The 24,459-nt window shown below is 42.7% G+C and overlaps 1 protein-coding gene across 1 annotated transcript in view; it reads right to left on the bottom strand.

The window, feature by feature from the left end:
• Nucleotides 1–24,459, bottom strand: part of mRpS17 (mitochondrial ribosomal protein S17) — a 231,456-nt gene that overhangs the window by 88,294 nt on the left and 118,703 nt on the right. The window contains exon 3 of the mRNA XM_080286312.1: nucleotides 23,634–23,750. Coding sequence (XP_080142438.1) covers nucleotides 23,634–23,750 — 117 coding nt within the window. The remainder of the gene's footprint in view (nucleotides 1–23,633; nucleotides 23,751–24,459) is intronic.

The following is a 24,459-nucleotide window of genomic DNA, read 5'->3' as shown; positions in this document are numbered from 1 at the left end:
ATTTGGCCATCAAATTTTTTTTCTTTGTGCCCGAGCAGAAGCCCCCATAGCTGGGATGGAGGAGGGATCTTACAAACTAAAGATGTTCACTTTGTATATTTCAGTTATCACTCGTCACCCTTGGACTTTTTCCGATATACAGTGATCGCTCATTTACCTGGACATGCAGTATTTGGACCTGTTCACTGTATGGATACTGGACCTTGGTTCTATTAAACTGTTATCCGAATTTACTTGCTATTATCCAGACGTAAAAGTTCCCAAGAAATTCGGCCGGCCAGCTGACACGTTCAAGTACAGGATTTGGTTTTGTGGCAACGGGGTTCAAGCCATGAAGAGGAAATAGGCCGTAACCCACAACCAGAGATAAAATGTCCATCCACCCCTGTACTGAATGGTCAAAGTCACGCGCTGGTCCGATCACACCAGCACCCGAGTAATACGACTATAACCCACAAGCGGTGTCAAAATGTCCGTACGCATCCCCACCACATGTCCAAAGTTGCACAGCCACCAGGCTAAGTCTTTCCCAACTCCCACCATGCATCGAACACAGACCACATGCCGTGAGTACTTGTTAGGTGATGCAGCTGTCCGCCTCTCTACCAAACATCCAAAGTCGCTCTGTCACCGGAAGTTTTGTTTCTGAATGGCCACCATGCATCTAACAGACCATATGCCACGAGTATATTTATGGTAAAAGCGTCCATCCGCCTCGTGACAGAAGAGTGAAAATCCTCCCCACAACCTCATTTTTCCCCCCCCTCCATACCCTCCCAGCTCCCACCTTACTCCCTCAGTCCCTCCCCTCCTTTGCGCTGATAGCACTGACTCATGAGTTTTTAAAGTTTTTTGCCATTTATTTAAATACTATTGGTCATATCGAAATTCCAAAATAACCAGGAGAAAGCTCATGAAAGTCTGCATCTAGACATGTGCTTAACTCTTGGAAGGTGCAGGTCTGCATCTAGACATGTGCTTAACTCTTGGAAGGTGCAGGTCTGCATCTAGACATGTGCTTAACTCTTGGAAGGTGCAGGCAAAATTTTGCACTAGGATGATGGGAATTTGTATGAAGGTAAGTTTTACTCTTGAACACTTGATTCTCACTGCATTTCTGTACTTTTTTTTTTTTTATTAGTTTTATAGTATAAACACCAGCGAACAGGATGGTATACCATTTATACCAATTTAACCAATTTCTGGTGGCATATTTGGCCACTGAATTTTTTTGAGGCCCAGGAGCAGTTATCACTGGTGTCAGATAACTGAAATTCTAACCATTCAGAGGTTTCTTGTGGATGTTTGTTGTTTATGTACTGTTTCCTTGGTGTTTAACATTAATATGGATAATCCTATGTGTGATCTGATGTCTAAATCTGGCAGACTGACCTGAAAACAGTGCCAAAATTAGGAGGGGTATTGTACATACAGTAGTGTATAGGTGGGGTGTTTTTTGGTTTTCATTTTTTTTTTTTAATGGTTTTCTTGGTGTTTAGCATTACTCTGGATATTCCTATGTGCATTCTGATGTCTAAATATGGCAGACTGACCTGAAAACAGTGCCAAAATTGGGAGGGGATACTGTAAACTCACTAAAATAATTATCTGAATCCCATGCTCTGATTCCTTTTGCAAGTCTCACTGGCACATTCTCGATAACAGTTGTACACCTGATTCTTCCCCTCCCTCTACATAACTCCCCCCCATCTCCTTCCCTTTCTCCCTTTCCAAATATAGTACAGTGAACTCTCACATTTGGCGAGTTTTTATTTGGCAAATTCACTTTTGGCGATGGGATGGGATTGTACTCAACACTCTAATTTGGCATCAGAAATCACACATTTGGCAAGTTGTTTATAACAAAAATGTAATAAAAATATATTTTATGCAAATTAATTTCAACAGTTTTTTTATTGATCTGAATTAATTTCAACAAACTTTAGTTTGCATTGTGAAATTCAAGCCTCGTCTTCTCATACCTCTTTAAGTAGCCAGATTGTGCTACAAGTAGCGAACTGGGTTACTTTTAGAAGCTCTGTGCTATTAACCCCTTATGTGCTAATCTCATCGATCGGGCTTTTTGCGCAATTTCTTAAGAGGACGAGCGACACTGATTGTACAACATCCACAAAAAACTGGCGGCAGCTGGCTCTACCCCAGCTGTGACGTAGATGGCTTCTAACCAATCAGAACTAGGTGTTGGACACACCGGAAGGGGGACCCAGGCTGGTAACAGGCGGTGGGGGATGTACCCCCCACCTCCCTCTTGCCATGTCCTTCTACTCCACTACCTTGTTTACTACCCTACCTCCCACCGTTCTTACCACCACAACAACCCCTCCCACCCCCTCCTCATGCATCCCCCTCTCCCATGTGGATCCCCCCCACATTCCCCTCCCCAGTCAACTGGGGGAAGGGTATTTCCCCCTACCCTCCCTCCATGTCCCTGTACTCCACTTTGGCCCTTCCTTTGTGTCTTGTGGTGGTGGTCTCCCATCCCTCGATCCCCATCCACCCCCTTCTGGCCTTACCAGCTCTCCCTATCCCCCACTCCCTACCCGCACCCCCTAGCACCTCCCCGGCCTCGAATATTTTGCGTATTTTTTACGCTTTATGGCACATGTTTTTGAATCATTACCTGTAATTTATTGGTGTCAGCATACAGATATCCACACCACAATTACTTTAGCTGTCTTTAGTTGAAACCCACTTGAAAAAGACATTTTATTTTATGCTGACGCATGGAAGCATGTTGGAGCCTTCAAAACGAAACGAAACGTAAACTAGATTTGACAGCTCGGAGGGGGGGGGGGAGGTTAGGCGAGGGGAGGAGAGGAGAGGAGAGAGGAGAGGAGGGGAGGGAAGGGAAGAGGATGGAGGGGACTGGAGGTTTGAAGAGGGGAGAGAAGGGGAGGATAATTATTACTATTTATTATATTTTTATTGGAGGGTTCATGACCTATTTCCCTTGCTAAATTTGACAGCTCGGTGGAGAGGGAAGGGGGAAGAGGAAAGGGGAGGGGAGGTTAGGTGAGGGGAAGGGAAGGGAAGGGAAGGGAAGGGAAGGGAAGGGAAGGGGAGGGGAGGGAGGGGATTGGAGGTATGAGGATAGGAGAGGAGGGAAGGATAATTTTTATTTATCATATTTATTTGGGGTGTTTGTTACTATTTTATTTTTTTCTAAGCACATTACAATGGTTTATAACATCTATACACACCAAAAAAAAATTGATTTTGGTGATTTTTGTACGTATTGTTGCGAAGAAAACAGGTGCGAGCGGCGTATTTTCTTTCTCGCCAGGGCTGCGATGGGTAACTATTATAAACTTTGACGGACCACAGCTTGGTAACTATTGGGTCTAGGAGGGTGGGTTTTGCATTTTCAGGTGTGTAAATTCAAGCTCTATAAATCGGGCATAAAATTTTTAACCTTTGAGGAGGTCGAAAAATTGGCCTGTTTTTGCGTCCTGGGGGACAGACGAGGCTGGAGAATTGCGTACCCTAGGGGTTAAAAACTTTGAATTTCACTCTCTCTCTATACTGTAAATAATTATGTTTGGCTACTTTATACCAAAATTTGCTACTTTTGAGGCCAGTTTCCGCTACTTTTGGTCAAAAGACTCTGGCAACCCTAGTTCCAAGACATCATTGTTTACACTTCTCTGCCAGCCACCATCACATGCGGTACACTTCTCAGACAACCATCATCACGTGTGCAGCATTTTATCTGTGTTTTATTGTGATTCCTACCTGTGCTGAGAACTTGAGAACACATAATGGCTGATGAAACACAGAAATGTGGAATGGCAGACCACCAACTAAGGCATCCAGGCACCATACACCACGTTCATATGACGCCCATTATTTTCTTTTCTTATGTGAGTTTGTGTGTTTTGTGTTGTTTCTTGGCTAAAATAAATTAAATTGAATCATGTTATGTGTGTTTATCACGTGATTTACACCCAGTAATGTTGTAATATAGGTGGAAACTCAGTCCAGTCATGGATGCTCAGAACCAATTTATTTTTTTCCCATTAGTTATTCAGTTCAGATTTCACAAATTTCAGTTTGGCGATTTTTTTTTTCGCACCTATTACTCGCCAAATGTGAGAGTTCACTGTATAACTCCCATAGCTTCATATCATGTATAATGAATGTCATAGCAATGGACATAATGCTCAAAGGAAAGTCTCAAAGCCTTAGCCATTAGGTAATATTGAGATCAAAGTGCTATTATTTTGCTTGGCATCCTTCGTATCCGAGGTTACCAGCTTGGGATTTTCTGACATGCTGTGAAACAGTCACAGCCACCATTAGCATTTAAAGAATAGGTTGATGGCAAACTTAACTAAACACATCCGTTTCCAAAGAACTATACTACAGTATTACAGTATATCTCTGAGCTGCCTCATGTTCTTTTTTTTTATCTTGACATCCTTCCCCTTTATCAATTTTAAGTTGCATTATTCCCTCCTTAGTACCAATCACTAATGTCAATCTCTCATGTCAGCCGTATTCTTTTAACGATCTGTCGTTTCATACTAATTTGTTTTATACAGTAATCCCTCCACTATCCGATGTAATAGAGCCAAAGGCATGTCCGGAAAGTGGGCCCCTGCCTCCTAGACTGGTATTTATGGACCCTAACACAGCCTAACTTTGAAAGCCATCTAAATAACTCCCTACTAGACATGCATAGCACCTATTTCAGACCCTATTCAGACCAACATTGGACATAGAGCATGAAATAAATTAAAAGGAACCAGAGAATGAGGAATTAGAAGTGAATATGGATAATACATAGCAGTGTACAGCAATCCCTCTAATATCCGAACACCCAATATCCGAACATCCCCACTTACCGGACATAATCGTCCCGGGATCCGATATTCCCAAAATGGACCAAAAACCGCAAAAAAATAAAAAAAAATCTGACTTTTTTCCCTCCCGTAATTTGAAATTGCCGCATGGCGCCGAACAGCTATTACACCACGGTCCCTTCACCCCTTCCTTCCTCCCCCTCCCCTGTCAGGGTTGCCATTTGGTATTTTTCATTACCAAGTGTGGGCCAATTTGGTAATGAAAAATTCGTTTGGTAATGAATCAGAATAATGCATAACCAAATGGATTTTTCACATGTATGAGGATACACAGGATGGAGATGGTGGATTGTTTGCTCTCTCTGATTAATCTGCTACCCTACATAGAGTGAAAATAATCAACATGGTGTTAATTATAAGGAGTGTGATTACATGTATTTCCATTTGTATATATAATTAGTGAAGAACTGCTAGCTTTACTAATTTGGTAATGAAAGTTGAGGAGTTTGGTAATGTGGCCATTGCGATCTGGCAACTCTGTTACCCCGCCATCATCAACAGTCACAGCCAAACTACAATCGAGAGCAGATGCTTATAGCAGTGCAAGCCACAGGTGCTTGTTTTTTGTGAATAAACAGTGAATAAACTGCAATAACTTGCCACTAGAACACACGGGAATTTACAGTGTTGTGCAGTGTTAAGAAATTAGAATTTAGAGTGCAGAGATTAACTGTGGACAGCAAACTGGCGGTTCAAACCAGTCCAGGAGCCAGGGACTTGTAAGTACCCAGAATGTTTAATATTGTATAAACTCACCTCTAAAACCTCATTTTATGGTTCTTTTGCATTTATTTCAGTCTTTTATGTCCCTTATTGGTGTGATTTGGGTCTTAAATAGGTGCAATGCATGTCCAGAGGGAGTTGTATAGGTGTTTTTCTAAGTTAGGGTCCATAAGTACAAGTCCAGGAGGCTGGGGCCCAATATCCAGGCAGGATCACTATCCGGACATGCCTTTGGCTCTATTACGTCGAATATTGGAGGGATTACTGTACACGGTACTTAACCCGCCCCATCCCGACGTTTTCTGGGCAGTAGTACGCCCCAGTCCCGACATTTATGGACCTTTATTTTGTTGGCTTAAACAACCGCTTCTGGTGAGAAACATCGAAAATTCATAGAGAAATCGCTCACCTGAGGATTAAAATACTCGATCCAGGTAGGAGTACATCCTTACCTTACACGGTTTTCTATCAGGCTGGCACCAAAGAAAACGAGTTCAATGGGAGGATAACTATTCTACACCACTCATAAACGGTATTTATTCATTTATTTGATACGAATTTATATGTAGTACGAGTGTATATTGGTTTTCAAACAGTAATATAAGCATTATAAGCATTGTTTCACTCATTAACTCATCACCATTCCTGACTTTTTTGCCACATTACCTGATCATCATTTCTGACTGTTTCTTCCTCTAATGTTTGTCTTCCACATTGTCATCGATTGGGGAATCACTCTGGCCCTGAATTTCGTACCGTGGCATGACATGGCTTTACTGGCCAGGTCACTGATAACAGGTGAATTGCTGAGAAAAGGTCATGCGGGGGGGGGGGTCATCCTGGGTAAGGCATTGTCCCTGCCTGGCATCTTGTAGAGGAAGGTGTTCCATGTATACGTGCCAAAAATCACTCGTGAAAATTGAAAATTGTGCAAATTAGGGACCTTGCAATGTCCTTGAAATGTTGCCGCGTTAATTTACGTCTCAGGGATATGAGTGCACATCATGTGAGGACGTGAATTCACGTCTCCGAGACCGGGCAGGTTAAAGCACGTCCATGGCCGCCGCCTCTAAGGCTCTGGCAGTGGTGAAAATGCTCTTGAAGCACATACAGTAATTTAGTGTTCTGTTGCACTTAATCCGTAGCACTGTGAATTTATAACTGTTTAACACTGCGCATTCCATTCTTACTTGCACCACGCCAGTTTGCACTCAGCACTTAATCCTTTGCACTCTGAATTCTAATTTTTTAATACTGCACAACAATGTAAATTCCCATGTGGTCTAGTGGCAAGGTATTGCAGTTTATTCACTGTTTATTCATAAAAACGAGCACGACACCAGCCACTGCAATGAGCGTCTAGTCAAGACGGTAGTTAGGCAGTAATTGGAGAGAGGAGAGCAGGGGGCCGCTCTACTACGTGTGAAAACACAGGTGTTCGGTGCTGCGCGCCAAGTTCAATGTACGGTTGAAAAAAAAAGTAAGATTCAGATTTTTCTGGCTTTTTTGTTTTTTGGGGCCATTTTTAGGTTCCGAAGGCCCAGGCCCAAAATGTCCAGACACTTGGTTATCCGGGAATTGAGTGTTCGGTTACTACAGGGATTACTGCGTATATGTATACAAAATAAATGTATATATATATAAAATATATATATATATATATATATATTATATATTATATTATATTATATATATATATATATATATATATATATATATATATATATATTATATTATATGTATTATATTATATATATATATATATATATATATATATATATATATATATATATATATATATATATATATATATATATATATATATATATATATATATATATATATATATATATATATATATATATATATATATATAATTTATATATATATATATATATATATATATATATATATATATATAATATACAGTGCTCGACAAAAGTATTGGGCACCCAACGTCCCCCCAACAAAACAAACCTTTCAACTATGGATAAAACATGTAAATAATGCATTATAATTATATGGAGGGTGAAAGACTGACAAAGAGAGTGTATGTGAGTGAGGTGGAGGGAGGAAGAGGGAGGGGGAGGCCGAGGATGAGATGGAGGGATGGAGTGGAGAGGTATATGAGAGAGGGGGGTGTGAGTTGGGAGCAGGGCAATGAAATGGCAGGGGACAGGGCGAATTGGAGGCGATTTGTTTGTGGCCACCCCAAACAGGATTGAGGCGTCTGGCAATAGATAGATAGATAGAATTACCTTCAATGCTTGGTAGGGTTTCCTTTGTGCCTCTTCACGGACCTGAGATGTCGTGGAAGTGAAAGGGCCAGGTTCCTCAGGTGCTGGGGTGATATACTTGCCCAGGACTCACGAATGGCTGCTTCCAGCTTAGGCAGAGAGCTCACGTACTTCCCTTGGAGATTCTTCTTTATGAGGTACCAGAGGCTTTCTATCGGGTTGATGTCTGGGCTATTGCCTGGCCAGTCTTTCATGAAGGAGACCTCGCAGTCACAAAGCCAGTTGGTGACAGATTTGGCTTTATGAGCAGGTGCACCCTCCTGCTGAAACACTTGTGCACCTGTGAGCTCGAAGGACTCTGGTAAATGATCACAAAGCAGCTCCAGGTAAACGTCCTGATTCACTCTGCAGTTCCTGGGAAGCACAACAAGCTCCCCCAACCCCTTACCAGAGAAACAACCCCATACCATTAGTGAATCGGTGTTTAACTGTGCCCTCCACGTAATGGGGGTCAAGCGGGTCACTACCTCTGCGCCGGTACACCCGCGCTCCTCGATTACAGGTAACAGTAAAAGTTGCCTCATCAGACCACAACACTGACAACCGTTGGTCCTCACCCCAGGTAAGTTACTTGTTAGCAAAGGCAAGCCTATGAAGTCGCTGGTTACGTGTAAAAAGAGGTTCTCTCACAGGCCTGTGGCTTGTGTAACCAAGTTCATAGACTCTTCGAGAAACGGTGCGCACTGAAACCTTGCCAAACACTTCCGGGTTGCTCTCCTTAATTCTCCTTGCAGTAACATGAGGATTAGACTCCACTGCACGTTTGAGCACATTAACAGACCTCAGGGAAGTTTTCCTGAGCCTACCAGACTGTGGTTTCTTTGTAGGAACGTCACCACTATTTTCCACTCGGCAACGGGCACACCACCTCCACACTGTCAACCGAGCCACACCAACCAAATCACTAATTTCCTTCGTGGGGTGGCCTGCCTCCTTTAGAGCAATGATCTTTGATATTATTTCACTAGACAATTCACGGGTAGGGGCTATATTAAAGTAGTGAAGGCCAAAACACTGCGGTTCACTGGGTAAAAAACAGCGCAACAAGAGAGGGAGGAGCGGCTGGGTTCCCCTCTCCCATGCAGCCCGCAGGCAACTGAGGCGCCAGCTAACCAGCGCGCAGTAAGACATCAGGCTGCCATGACGTCATGTTAGCGCCCAAAACTTCTGGCTAAATAATTTCTCCCCAAAAAGGGTGATTCTTTTTTCGCCAAAAGTATTGCGCATCTTGACATAAGCACACAATACTTTTGTCGAGCACTGTATGTGTGTGTGTGTGTGTGTGTGTGTGTGTGTGTGTATATATATATATATATATTACATATATATATATATATATATATATATATATATATATATATATATATATATATATATATATATATATATATATATATATATATACAGTGACAAGGCGCGCTTGGAGGGTGTCCCTGAAGCTGTCCTGGCAGGGTGCCCCAAGGCCACTACCACAGCCACTGGTAAGCTGGTGGGCTAGGGGTCCCAGATCCATTGCCTGGACCTGGGACTGTGCAGTGAGTGGGGCCTGTGGTATATCTATCCCCTTTATTAATACTGAAGATGACAAAACAAATTAAGTATCAAAGCAAGCCTGAGGAGAGTAAATCATCCAGGGGGATGAGGGTGGGTTCATGGAATGTGGGAAGTTTGAGGGGATGAGCGCGGGAAGTTGTTGAGGCATTCAGTAGGAGGTGGGTAGATGTGGCGTGTTTGCAGGAAGTCCGGTACAGGGGTGGATCAGCCAGAAAGATTGTTGGGAAGGACTGTTGCTAAAAGTTGTTTTGGCAAGGGGGGACAGACGGATATGGAGGTGTTGGTGTGATGGTTGCGGAGAAATGGGTGGAATATGTTATAAATGTTATGAGAGTAGGCGATAGGATATTGGTATTGAAAATTCTGTTCAGTAGAAGGATAGCTGCGATTATATTGGCATATGCTCCACAGGTAGGATTGGATGAAGCAGAGAAAGATAGATATTGGGATGATTTAATATATGTAGTGGGTGGTATGCGGGATGATGAGATAGTGGTTATGGGAGGTGACTTAAATGGTCATGTAGGTGAAGCAGCACAAGGTTATGAAGAAGTGCATGGGGGATGTGCGTATGGTATGAGGAATGCAGAAGGGGAAAGGATACTCGAGTTTGGGGAGGCAACGGACATGATTGTGTGCAACACATATTTTAGGAAAAGAGACAGTAGGTTAATTACGTATGAGTCTGAGGGAAATAGCAGTCAGATAGATTATTTTCTGGTTAGGAGGGACGATAGGAGGTTAGTGAGGGATGTTAACCCGCCCCATCCCAACGTTTTCTGGGCAGTGGTACGCCCCAGTCCCGACTTTTTTGGACCTTTATTTTTGGGGGGCTCAAACATTCGCTTTTGGTGAGAAACATCGAAAATTCATAGAGAAATCGCTCACCTGAGGTTTAAAATACTCGATCCAGGTAGGAGTACATCCTTACCTTACAGGGTTTTCTATCAGGCTGGCACCAAAGAAAACGAGTTCAATGGGAGGATAACTATTCTACACCACTCATAAACGGTATTTATTTATTTATTTGGTATGAAATTATATGTAGAACAAGAGTATATTGGTTTTCAAACGGTAATATAGGAATTATAAGCATTGTTTCACTTACTAAATGATCACCATTCCTGACTTTTTTTTGCCACATTACCTGATCATCATTTCTGACTGTTTCTTCCTCTAATGTTTGTCCTCTACACTGTCATCAATTGGGGAATCACTCTGGCCCTGAATTTCGTACCGCGGCATGACATGGCTTTACTGGCCAGGTCACTGATAACAGGTGAATTGGTGAGAAAAGGTCATGCAGGGGGGGGGAGGAGGAGGTCATGCTGGGTAAGGCATTGTCCCTGCCTGGCATCTTGTAGAGGAAGGTGTCCCGTGTATATGTGCCAAAAATCACTCATGAAAATTGAAAATTGTGCAAATTAGGGACCTTGCAATGTCCTTGCAATGTTGCTGCATTAATTTATGTCTCCGGGATACCAGTGCACATCATGTGAGGGCGTGAATTCACGTCTCCGGGACGCGGCGGGTTAAAGTTATAGGAAGTGAGGAATGTGTGCAGCAGCACAAACTATTGATTTGTGATATGGTGCTTAAAGATCGAGTGATGAAAAAGAGGACTTATGTACCTAGGGGGAAAATATGGAAGATGAAAAACCTAGTAGTAAGGGATGCCTTCTACAGCGAGTTGAGGAGAGTGGTGGCTGAACAGGAAGCTGTAGACAGAGGCATTAATGAAGAGTACAGAGCCCTCAAGAACAATCTCTTGAGAGTTACTGATGTAACATGAGGCTGGACAAGAGGACCACCAAGACATAAAGTAACTTGGTGGTAGGACGAGGGTGTAGAAGCTGCAGTTAAGGAGAAAAGAAGGCTTTTCCGGGAATGGAAGAAGGGTGGTAGCAGAGAGGAATATTTGGCTGCCAAGCGTAGGCCTAGAAGAGAGGTATTCAGGGCAAAGTCTGAGTCACAGAGACTTTTACTTGATAACCTAAATCATGGGCAAAGGAAAAATATGATATTTAGGGTGGCAGGTCAGGTGAAGAGGGATCATCGGGATATTATAGGTGAGCAGTGTGTGAAGAATGATGAAGGAAGGGTAGTGGTGAACAGTGAGGATATTAAAGATGCAAGGAGACAGCATTATTAACTGGTTGTTGAATGAAGAGTTTGACTGGGACAGAGAAGGTTTGGAGCCAGCAGATCCAGTGTCTGGCCCTTGGACTTCGATTGACGCTGATACTGTAAGTGAGGCAATAGGCAGGATGAAGGTGGGGAAGGCAGCAGGTGTGTCTGGGTTGACTGCCGAAATGCTGAAGGTCTCAGGAGATATAGGGGTGAAGTTAGTCACTGACCTGATAAATAGGATTATTTATGAGTGTGTTGTCCCAGATGATTGGCTGAAGAGTGTAATTGTAAATGTGTATAAAAGGAAGGGTGATGCCCTGGAAAGAGGAAATTATAGAGGTATACAGCTTTTAGATCAGATAATGAAGGTAATGGAGAGAGTTTTAGAAGGTATGATTAGAGAAAGAGTGAATATTGATGAGATGCAGTTTGCGTTTATGCCAGTTAGGGGGACCACTGATGCTATATTCATTGTTCGACAGCTTCAGGAAAAATATATTGGTAGGAGAAGGGATCTTTATTTTGTTTTTGTTGATTTGGAAAAGGCCTTTGACAGAGTCCCTAGAGAGGTGGAGAAGTGGGCAATGAGAAAGCTTGGCGTAGAGGAGTGGCTGGTTAGGGTGGTTATGGCTATGTATGTGGGTGCTCACACCCAGGTAAGAGTGAATGGAGATTTGAGTGATGGGTTTTCCGTGAATGTTGGTGTGCATCAGGGGTCAGTTTTGAGTCCCATGTTGTTTATCATGGTACCTAAAGCCCTCTCACGTGACTTTAGAAACGGACTTCCATGGGAGTTGTTGTATGCTGATGATTTGGTGTTGATTGCAGAGAAAGAGAAGAAGGCGGAGGAAAGGTTTAGGAGCTGAAGAGATGGTATGGGGCAAAAGGGTTTAAGGGTAAATGCAGATAAAACAAAAGGGATGATATTTAAAACGTGCAGTGGAGTTTAATCTTCGTGTGGGTGCAAGGAAAATAAAAGAGAGCAACCCGGAAGTGTTTGGTGAGGTGTCTGTGAGAACAATATCTCGTAGGGTCCACAAACATGGTTATACAAGTCACAGGCCTGTGAAGAACCCTCTTCTAACAAAAAATCAGCGACTTCGTAGGCTTGCCTTTGCTAATAAATATCTTAACTGGGGTGAGGAGCAATGGTTGTCAGTGTTGTGGTCTGATGAGGTAACGTTTAGTGTCACCTGTAACAGAGAAGCACGTGTGTACCGGCACAAAGTAAGTGACCCACTTGACCCACGGTATGTTGAAAGCACTGTTAAACATCCTGATTCACTCATGGTATGGGACTGTTTTTTTGGTCAAGGTTTGGGGAAGCCTGTGCTTCCCAAGAACATTAGAGTGAATTAGGATGTTTACCTGGAGCTTCTATGTGATCATTTACCAGACTCCTTCGAGCTAACAGGTGCACGAGTGTTTCAACAGGACGGTGCACCTGCTCACAAGGCCAAATCGGTCACCAATTGGCTTGATGACTGCGAGGTATCATTCATGAAAGACTGGCCAGGAAATAGCCAAGACCTCAACCAAACTGATAACCTCTGGTACCTCGTAAAGAAGAGTCTCCAAGGGAAGGACGTCAGCTCTCTGCCTAAGCTGGAAGCCGCCATTCGTGACTCCAGGGACAAAATACCCCTTCAGCACCTCAGGAGCCTCGCCCTTTCACTTCCAAGACGTCTCAGGTCCGTGAAGAAATGTAAAGGCTACCCTACGAAGCACTAAAGGTAAATAAAATGCATTATTTATATGTTTTTTCAATGGTGAAAGGTTTGTTTCTTAGGAGGGACGCAGGGCGCTCGATACTTCTGACGAGCACTGTATATATATATATATATATATATATATATATACAAATATATGTGAAGGTGGATGGAATAGTTGGTGAGTGGGGTGTGCCTGCTGAGATAGATGAGAATGGCAATGCGTTAGTGGACATTTGTGCTGGGAGGGGGTTGGTGAGAGCCAATACACTCTTCAGGCATAAAATGATGCACAGGTATACATGGCGAGTGATGAGAAGGGTGGGTGGTGAACTGAATGAAAGGAAGGCAATGATTGATTATATGTGTGTGGATGAAAGGATGCGAAGATGTGTAATGGATGCAAGAGTGGATAGAGGTTGGGGGAGTGGACTTTCTGACCACTACTTAGTGGTGGCCAGAATTAGAATGCAAGTAAGATGGAGGAATAGAAGAGGAGAAAGACGAGAGGAAGGAGTAGTTGCAAGGAGAGTGGAAAGGTTACAAGAGGATGAGAAAAGGGTAGAGTATAAGAGAGAAGTGGAGGAACGATTGGGCAAATATGAATTGGAGCAGATGGGAGACGTGGAAGGTGTGTGTAAGATATTTACAGAAGAAATATGTGCAGCATGTGATGTGGTGTGTGGAAGGAAGAGAAGACGGAGGGGGGTGCAAGGAACAGCATGGTGGAATGAAGAGGTGAAACAGGCTGGGGCACAAAAGAAGAAAGCATACAATGAATGGATGAGAAATAGGGGCGTGGAAGAAGTTGAGAGGCGGAAGAGAGAGTTATATGTGGAAAGAAAGAGAGAGGTGAAAAAATTAGTAAGAGAAAGAAGAGAGTGGATGAGGAATTTGGAAGGAATTTGAGTGTAAAGTGGAGGGACTGTAAGAAAATGTTCTGGAGAGAAGTGAAAAGAGTAAGACAGGGTGGAAGTGAAGTTAGCAGGGGAGTGAAAGATAAAAATGGTAGATTACTAGTGGAGAAGGGAGAAAAAGTGAGCAGATGGAGAAAACACCTTAAGGAATTGTTGAACACAGAGGATGGAAGTAATGCGAGTATAAGTGGCTGGGGAATGGCAGGGAGAAGGAGGGAGGTGAGAAGACAGGAAGAAATCAGTAGGATAGAAGTTGTGGAAGCAATGAAGAAAGTTAAATCGGGGAAAGCCCCAGGAATTGATGGAGTGTGTGGTGAAATGCTGAAGCAGGGGAAAGAGATACTAGTAGAATGGATGTGGAAGATGTGCAGATTGGCCTGGGAGGAAGGTAGAGTCCCGGAGGATTGGAAGTCAGGTATAATTATTCCCTTGTACAAAGGAAAAGGGGAAAAAGAAGTGTGGTAATCATAGGGGCATTTGTCTTCTTAGTATAATAGGAAAAGTGTATGGTAGGATACTTATAGACAGAGTTAGAGAAAGAACAGAGAAATTAGTTGGAGAAGAACAGGGAGGCTTTAGGAAAGGAAGAGGTTGTGTAGATCAGATATTCATTCTTAGATCTTTAGTGGAAATGTTTCTAGAGAAGGGAAAGAAGTTATATGCGGCTTTCATGGATTTGGAGAAAGCATATGACAGGGTGGATAGACAAGGATTGTGGAAAGTGTTAAGAATATATGGAGTGGATGGGAAGGTGTTGAATGCTATGAAGAGTATGTACGATGGTGCGAAGGCTGCAGTGTGTGTGGATGGTGAACTAAGTGAATTTTTCTCTTTGGAAGTTGGTTTGAAACAGGGATGTGTCATGTCTCCATGGTTGTTCAATCTGTACATGGATGGGGTAATAAAAGTGGTACAAGGTAGGGTAGTGGATGTTGGAGTGGCCCTGGTGAGAGAGGATAGTGTTTGGAAACTCCCTGTACTGTTGTTTGCAGATGATACTGTGTTGTTGAGTGAAGACGAAGGGGAGCTGCAAGGCTTGGTGGATGAGTTTGAGAGTGTGTGTAAGAAACGGAATCTAAAAGTGAATGTAGGGAAGAGTAAAGTGATGGTCTTTGAGAGAGGTGAAGTTAGTGAATGTACAGCGAGGTTGGATGGTGAGGAATTGGAAAATGTGAGTACGTTTAAGTACTTGGGTAGTGTGATGAGTAAGGATGGAGGTTTGGAGGGTGAAGTGCTTGAAAGGGTACAGCAGGGAAGAAAGGATGCTGGTTCTTTGAAAGCAGTGATAAGAAACAGGGAAGTGACCATGGAAGTGAAAAAGTTACTACATGACAGTATTGTGATACCAACTCTAACGTATGGAAGTGAAGCTTGGACGTTGTTGGAAGGACAAAAGTAGAGAGCGAGAGCAGTGGAAATGAGTTATTTAACCCCTTAACCGCGGGGCGTCACTTTCGTGATGCTTGGGAGCAAGGGATCATACCGCGGGGCGTCGCTTTTGTGATTCTGTGTTATTTTGAATTCACCCGGGCTTCCAAGTGGGGGCTTGTATCATCTATCAGTATTGCCAATGTCCAACACTAGTCAGCACTCCTAATCTCATCTGTACTCCCATCTATTGTTGACAATTTAGCCATTTCTCCCCGTTCTTGACTCCCCTCCCTACCCCCCCTCCATTACCCTATCCTCTCGCCTGCCCGGCCGTGCTACGCTAAGTAAATCTTCCCTGGAATTTTTCACTGATTTCATCCATTGAAATAAGCCCTATGCCCTATTCTTATACCAAATAATATATACAAGAAAGAAATAAGGTAAGTGAGTGCCATACACCTGGAATTGGCTAATTATCACCTGACAACACCTCACGTGCACTCGTTCGCCAATTTTCGCCGTTTTTTTCCCCTTGATATATGCCGTATAATCTATTTTCGTAATAAATATACATATAAGGAGGGAAGGGAGAAGCCTAAGTGATATTTACATTCACCTGGAACTACCAAATTTATAATGTATTGTCTAGATTTCCTGCCAATCATTTCAGTGCTATACATAGCTGTTTCAAGAGCTAATGTTGGTAGTACTGAATATCCCCTAAGTAGGCCTCCACCCGGCCCTCTCTTATCAGTTTACTCTCATCTTCCAAAGTGGAGGTACGTCTGTTTCCTCTTGCTGACTTCAGGGACTTTTTCACCCCCGTACAAAGGGCCCTGTGACCTTTACCCCCTACTAAACCTCGTGTGGAAAGAGGTAAAGGGCTGACAATTGATAAAAGAGTGACTCCGATCTTTTTATTGAGTAAAACAGTGCAAGTGGAATTGTAAATAATGTGTAAATAATGTGTAAACAGCAAGTGAAAGTAATGAATGTAAATATACATGAACAATGGAAAATAGTTTTATAAGTTACTTCATGCGACAGTGCATAACACAGTGTAAATAAAATAGAAATGTAAATAACGTAAATAGAAATGTAAATGAGTAGTATTATAAGAATACGAGTATATACCCTAGGAGTAATGAAAGTGAAAGTTTCACTCTAGCATGTCTGAATACTATGAGTTATGAGAGTGAAGATGAAAGTGACATTCACTCTCAATGCTAGTATACAGGACGAGAAAGTGAATGCTACGTATTTTACTGAAAGAAATTGAATCCCTACAGTGACAATAAACTAATACTACTGAAGGAAACTTATGGATAAAGACTGTAGATATATATAAGTGTTATATAGTAATAGAAATATAAAGTGTGAGGGGTTTTATGAATAATAGATGACAGAGTACCAAGAGCGAACTAGCGCAAGTGCGACGGTCAGAATCGCTCATAATTTTCATTGCTTTCACAGTGGGTTTTTTTTGGAGTATGGATCCCAAACTACTTGAAAATCATAGTGTTTATAGTGTTAATATATGGCTGTGGTAATCATATTACGGGTTGTCGGGAAGTGTAAAGTGGAGACTTCGTTACTCAACTTCAGAGGTCTCCACAAGTCCTACGGTAACTGACGAAGGCTCAACAAACATTCCAGGAGAAAGCTGAAGGTATGTGCCATAAGCGTATGTAATTTTAATATTCTAGGACCAATAACTGACTTTTGGCAAATATTTTTTGAGAGTCTGTCGGAGCCCGAATAACCCCGCGGCACAGGCAAAACATCGGTAAACATGCCCGTGGTGTAGGGGTTAAGGGGAGCCTGTGGAGTTACACGGAAAGACAGGCTGATGAATGAGGATATAAAGGAGCGTTGTGGTGTGGATGTGATAGGAAGCGTTATGAGGAACACACTGAGGTGGTTTGGCCATGTGGAGAGGATGGAGGGTGAAAGACTGACGAAGAGAGTGTATGTGAGTGAGGTGGAGGGGTGAAGAGGGAGAGGGAGGCCAAGGATGAGATGGAGGGATGGGGTGGAGAGGTATATGAGAGAGGGGGGTGTGTGAGTTGGGAGCAGGGCAGTGAAATGGCGGGGGACAGGGCGGCTTGGAGGCGATTTGTTTGTGGCCACCCCAAACGGGATTGAGGCGTCTGGCAATAGATAGATAGATAGATAATACTGTATTGTACACTGGTAAACATGTCTTTTATTTACCTTATTGTGTTGAACATAGCTGAAGTGGTCAGGCAGTCTGGTCTGCTTCTGGCTTTATCAGACTTTTTCCGATACATAGGAATTTAGTCCGGTAGCTCCTTGAGTCCGATAAAAGCATATTCCAGTCTACTGAAGTCCATTACATCGAGATTTTACTGTATACTGACTGCAATACATTTTTGATGTCCAAAAACTGCTGGAAGACCACAGAATATGCCAAAATTAGAAGGGGTACTGCACATATAGGTTGGATATAGATACAGTAGTAGGTTCAGTATATGTAGGATAAGGGCGCAGAAGAGGATATTGCTCCATATCCGGACACTGCCTGCATCTGGTTATGCCTTTGGCTCTATTATGGTGTACAATCGAGAATTACTGTACAATATAGTACTGTTGGAGGTCAGATATACAGTACATATTATGAAGTCACACTCATGGCCAAAAACTTTTAAAATTAATAGTATGCATAAGTACTGCAAATAATGTTACTCAAAACATAGAGTGGTACTTAAATAATCATAGAACAGTAATCCCTCGATTATCTGGATGCTCGTTATCCGAATGATCCATTACCCGGACGCTGTGATCTGGCTGTCTTAAACCATTATATGTACATTTTTCCATTTTATCTGGACAAAATGCTTGTGTCCGTGTAGAAATTACGGCAGCACAAACATTTTAGTCCGGCCGGGAATTGCCCGGCGTTGCCTTGCTGTCTGGCTCAGTAGTTCACCCAGCATCCACTAGAGACCCCCTCAGTCATTCCCAGTTCCTGCCCAACAACCATGTGGTGAACAACTCCCCTCAGACAGTTATGACGGCGTACATGGTGGATTTTGTGGTTGTTCTCTACCTACTTCGGGCTCTTCAGGATACGTCACTAGACCACATGAGATGTACTGTGCAGTGCAACAGCTTCACCAGCCACAGTGCAACAGTCAGAATCATGAAGCCAGCAGGTTATTCAGCACAAAGCCCTGCAAGGAATCGTGAGTGCTGACGTTGATTTTATTCCAGCTTACTATATTGTACCATTATTCTATCCTTTTTTTCAATTACTTTCTTCCATTTTACCATTGTTTTTTGTGCCCACTGCATTTTTCTTGTGTAGCCAGTTGTCTCATGTTTTTCTGCAAGGTAACAGCCCTGCAATGATGATTACTTGTCTGTAGCTGATGGGTCTGCTTGACAATGGTAATTGCTTGACTGTGGTTTATAGGTCTGCTTCACCAGACAGAGTAATGTTAAACAAGAGGAACAAGTGTTGTACGATGTACTGTTGTGGCCTTTTACAGTGGTTTTCAAAGTCAGGTTATGTACGAAGGGGGGACAAGGGAGATGTGCATCATCCAGACAGATCCATTTTCCAAACATGCCTCTAACTCTATTACAGTAGATAATCGGGGGATTACTATAATAATAGCTCTTGATATTTCTAAAGCTTTCGACAGAGTATGGCACCGTTTCCTGCTGTCCAAACTCCCTTGTTGTGGACTAACGTCTTTTGTTCCTTTGATTTCTTTATATCTTAATGACAGGAAAATAAGAGTAAAAGTAGATGATGTATATTCGAATTTCCACTCAATTAACGCCGGCGTGCCACAGGGGTCAGTTCTGGCGCCAACCCTATTCCTGGTTCATATTAATGATCTCTTATCTGTCACCCACAATCCCATCCATTCACATGCAGATGACTCAACACTACATAGTTCATTCACACTCAGACACCCATTTACAAAGTCTAATATCTCTACCTCTCAACTCAGTACAGTCATCTCCATAAATCAAGACCTATCTATGATCAGTGAATGGGGACAAAACAACCTTGTCTCTTTTAATGCTAGTAAAACTAAATATATACAATTTACTAATAGAATTTGGGTCAGTGTGTAGGAGAAGGAAGCTGAAAGTTAATGTAAACAAAAGTAAAGTTATGGTGTTTGAGAGGAATGAAGTCACGATGTGCACTGAGGTTGGATGGTGAGGATATGGAGAATGTGAGTGCATTCAAGTACTTGGGTAGTGTGATGAGTAAGGATGGAACTTTGGGGGATGAAGTGCGTGAAAGGGTACAGCAGGAAAGGAAGGTTGTTGATACACTGAAAGCAATGATGAGAAATAGGGAGGTGAGTATGGAAGTTAAGAAGTCACTGCATGATAGTATTGTGATCCCTACCCTGACGTATGAAAGCGAGGCGTGGACCTTGCAAGAGGGGAACAAGTCAAGAGTGAGAGCAGTGGAAACGAGTTACTTGAGAGGGGCATGTGGAGTGACGTGGAGGGACAGGTTGACAAATGAAGAAGTGAAGGAACGTTGTGGGGTGGATGTGGATGTGGCTGAGAAGATTAGGAGAAATACACTGAGGTGGTTTGGACATGTGAAGAGGATGGAGAATGAAAGACTGACTAAGAGGGTGTATGTAGGTGAGGTGGAGGGAGGGAGAGGGAGGGGTAGACCGAGGATGAGGTGGAGGGATGGAGTTGAGAGGTATATGAGGGAGGGAGGGGTGAGTTGGGGGGAGGGTAGTCAAATGGTGGGTGACAGAGCGACTTGGAGGCATTTTGTCTGCGGCCACCCTTTCCGAGATTAGGGCGTCGAGATAAATAGATAGATAGATAGAGACTAATAGACAGATATTGCCATATTTGTTCATTACCTTCAGTGCCACTAATATTCCCATCTCCAGAAGTATTGAACTACTTGGTGTCTCACTTAACAATGCCCTCAGATGGACCTCTCATGTTAGATCACTTGCTAAAACTGCCTCTAAGAAACTTGGATTATTGTACAGAGTCCGTAACTTCTTCGCTGATGAGCAGTTGGCTATAATTTATAACAGTCATGTGCACTCTCAGCTTGAATATTCCTCACCCTTGTGGAATGGATGTGGAGAGGTTGCATTAAAACAACCAGATAAAATTCAGAACAAAGCTGTTAGAATTATTAACAACCCTGCCATTACAAATAAACTACCTCCCCTGCAAGTAAGAAGGAATGTTGCCTCCCTTGCATTAATTTACAGATATTTTTTTTTGGCAAATGCTCAGACACAGTTGCGTCCATGGTGCCACCTCTCCATGCCTTCCCTCGTACTACTCGGGCATCTGGTAGCGCTCATGACTGGAATGTCACTGAGCCATACTGCAGAACTTCTGCCTATCAGAATTCTTTCATTCCCCGAACTGCATCTCTCTGGAACTAGCTTCCCCAGAGTTGTTTCCCTCCAAATTTCAACCCACAGCTGTTCAAGTCTGTTACAGATATTTTAAGAACAAAGGACACCAGTAATCTGGTGTATGGATTATTTTTTTTTTATTCATTTGTTTTTCCTTCCTCCGTTCTGTTAAAAAATAATAAATAAATAAAAAAAATAAATAAATAAAAAAAAAATCCTCCACAAACACCTCAGCTAACTTTATGTCGGCACTAGCAACCTCACCACTCACCTCGACATTATGGAAGGAAAAAGGGTTTTTACACTGCATTAAACTGCACATTACTATCAGGGCCCACATGCTCCTTTAGCAAAGGAAAAATAAAACAGGCTGTAGGCTTGGTTTTGAGATGAAATGAGTGCATCCTTGGCAGCACACTATCATACAGTGTGATATAAATATTTTTGCAGTAAAGAGAAACTGTAAACAATAACATATAACAATAAACAGTACATTCATATATCAATAACATACTGTTTATTACAGGTGTTAAATATTATAAATTTGATATTCAATACCATTATTCATACCACTGGCAGCACAAACAGTTTGTTATGTGAGTGAGTGCCTGGCTGAGGTGCTTATGACAACGTCCCCTGCGATTGCTGTCAGTTGCAACTCGAAAGCATTTGTGAAGGCTCCATGGGGTCTTTGTCGTAAGTGTGAATTGGTTGTACATCAGATGGCTTTAAGTCGAGGACTACTGCACCCAAAAGGTGACTCTGTTAACCAAGTTCCTGACTCAACCATAACCTGCTTGCTAGAAACCCTCTCTGACTCCAACTGGACAATAGATATGCCTCACAAGAGCATAAGTTACTGCTCAGACGCAAAGCAAACATAAAACTCTCTATCTATATACTGTACGAGGTACTACCCAAAAGTTCCAGTAATTTGAATAGTATAGAAAAATGTTACTTTACCTCCTAGTTCACACTCTCACCTTCAAAATAGTCCCCATGGGCATGTATACAGTGGTCCTAGTGTTTTCTCCATGAGTCCGTGCATCCCTGGAAAGCTTCAGGTATCATGGTCTTGAGCACCTCCTGCGATTCTGTCCGGATCTCCTCAATCAAGTCAAATCGACGCCCTTTCAGTCATAATTTCAGCTTGGGAAACATGGAAAAGTTGTAGGGGGCAGGGTCAGTTGAATAGGGTGGGTGGGGAATGACTAATCGTGTTAGTCGAATCCAGGAACTGCTGGACAATTGATGTGTAAGTGGGGGCTTTGTCATGATGCAGGACCCAGTCCTTGTTCTTCTACTGTTCTGGACATTTGTGGTGGATGTTCCTCCCCAGACACTGCAAAACTTCACAGTAAAACTTTCTGCTGACAGACTGACCGGGTGGAATGAATTCCTTGTGAATAATCCCTTGGATATCAAAGAAAACGATCAACATCGACCCAACATTGCAGCACCATTGGTCTGCCATTGCCAAACCACTTACCCACCACGTTACAACAGTAAGTGTAGCTCAACAACACGTCTGCTCTCAGATACGGGCAGGGCCACACTGACACACAAGGGGTGGTGCTGACTCCTACTAGCAGCAAAAAGCAAAACAACAAACAGTTAGCTCCCTCTGTTCAAATTACTGGAACTTTTGGGTAGCAATTCAAATCTAGGATTTTTCCCCCTAGGGGGGGTTGTCGAGACAGGACAAAACTCTCACCAAATAACTCATCCACACACACACATTTACTCGTATCATAGCCTCTAAGGGAAGAAGGGACAGCCCCTCACCCCACCACACCACACAAGGGTCAACTGTGCAGTGTAATCCAACATCTGCAGCAGGGCCCAACAGCAGAGTTGGTTTACCTCTGCTACATCATAATGGACCCATCCCCTTCCCCGCACCTGACCTGATTAGCTGATAAGACCAGATGAGGGAGAGCATTCCACTGAGACTGCATCACCATTTACGCATTTACAATTTCTCTCCATTCATTCCTATCACGCACAAGCCACTCTTCCTTGCTCTACAGACATCTTTCTCGCATCTAACACTCTCCTCTTACTGTCCATCCATCCTGTGGCAGGAGGAACAACTGTGCCGCATTATGGGGTGGTGCTACCACTCTGAAGCCAGGTTGTGTCAGGAAGAATTCTGCCACCATATTCCCTGCATGTCGTAAAAGGCAACTAACAGGGATAGGGTGAGAGGACTAGAGACCCCCTCCTCTGTATTTTTACCTCCTACAGTGAGACAGGGTATATGCAAGGAAGAGGGACTGAGTAATCCTGAACCCTTAAGATAATAAGACAGTAACATTAAAAGGCTTAAAGGAATAAAATTGTGGGAAAACTTTCACCCCAAAGACTCCTACTTGACAACTAAAAACCCGCTGAGACCCCAACCCCTCTACAGGAGTGCTTAGAGCTAGTTTCAGACCCATCAAATTTTAGACAAAACCCCTGAAATTCTTGAGAAAAGTCAAGATGGTGGCCAAGATGTCACTACACGGGTTTAACACCTTGCCACTTTTTGGAATGGTATATGGGTGCTCTGCCAAATTTTGACACTGCTTATGGACACCAGATAAAGAGAACTCATGTAAGCAGGGTTCATATAAGAGAAGTGGTCACTGTACTAAGACATATAAAATCTTACCTGTATTGGCTCATAACAACCTTCTTGCCAGTTATAGGGTCTGTAACATCACCATATTTATAAACGATCTTCTCTATAGAATGAGTCACTAATTTTGTTTTCCTCTGCTCCAATTCTCTGCGGAAAGACAAATACAGTAGTTATATAAACAACTGTTCACAACTAGTGTAGGCAACAACACCATATACAGTCAATCCTTGAATACAATGCAGCCTGGTTATATGATGCCCCATTATGAGATAAAGTGCTAAAATAACAATTAAAAAGTTATGGTGAAACTGTGCCTGCAGAGTATAAAAAGGCTGTGATTGTACTCCTGTACAAAAATAAAGGTGAGCGAAGTGAGTGCAAGAATTATCGTGGCATAAGTTTATTCAGTGTGGTAGCAGAAGTATATAGCAGAATTATTAGAGAGAAAATAAGAGAGATCTCAGAAGTCCTAGTGAATGAAAACAGGGTGGCTTTAGGAGTGGCAGAGGATGTGTATATCAGATATTTGCAGTGAGACAGATAGCAGAGAAGTCTTGTGAGAAGGACCATAAGGTGTTTACAGCACTCATGGATCTGGAAAAAGCATACGACAAAGTAGAGAGAGGGATTGTGGAATGTTTTGTATATGTATGGTGTAGATGGTAAGCTGTTAGGTGCTGTCAAGAGTTTTTATGATGGTAACAAAACATGTGTAAGGGTTAATGGGCAGCTAAGTGAATGGTTCACGATCAGTGTGGGCGTGCGACAGGGTTGTGTGATGTCCCCATGGCTGTTCAATATATATATATGGATGGGGTGATGAGAGAAGTAAAAACACGAGTAATGGAAAGAAGGA

Source organism: Coenobita brevimanus, chromosome 111 (genome assembly GCF_032717465.1).
Source record: "Coenobita brevimanus isolate Jiangsu-jjx chromosome 111, ASM3271746v2, whole genome shotgun sequence".
In the NCBI taxonomy this organism is placed as follows: Eukaryota; Metazoa; Arthropoda; class Malacostraca; order Decapoda; family Coenobitidae; genus Coenobita; species Coenobita brevimanus.
Note: the sequence above shows the minus strand (reverse complement) of the source record. Positions and strands in the feature narration are given on the sequence as shown.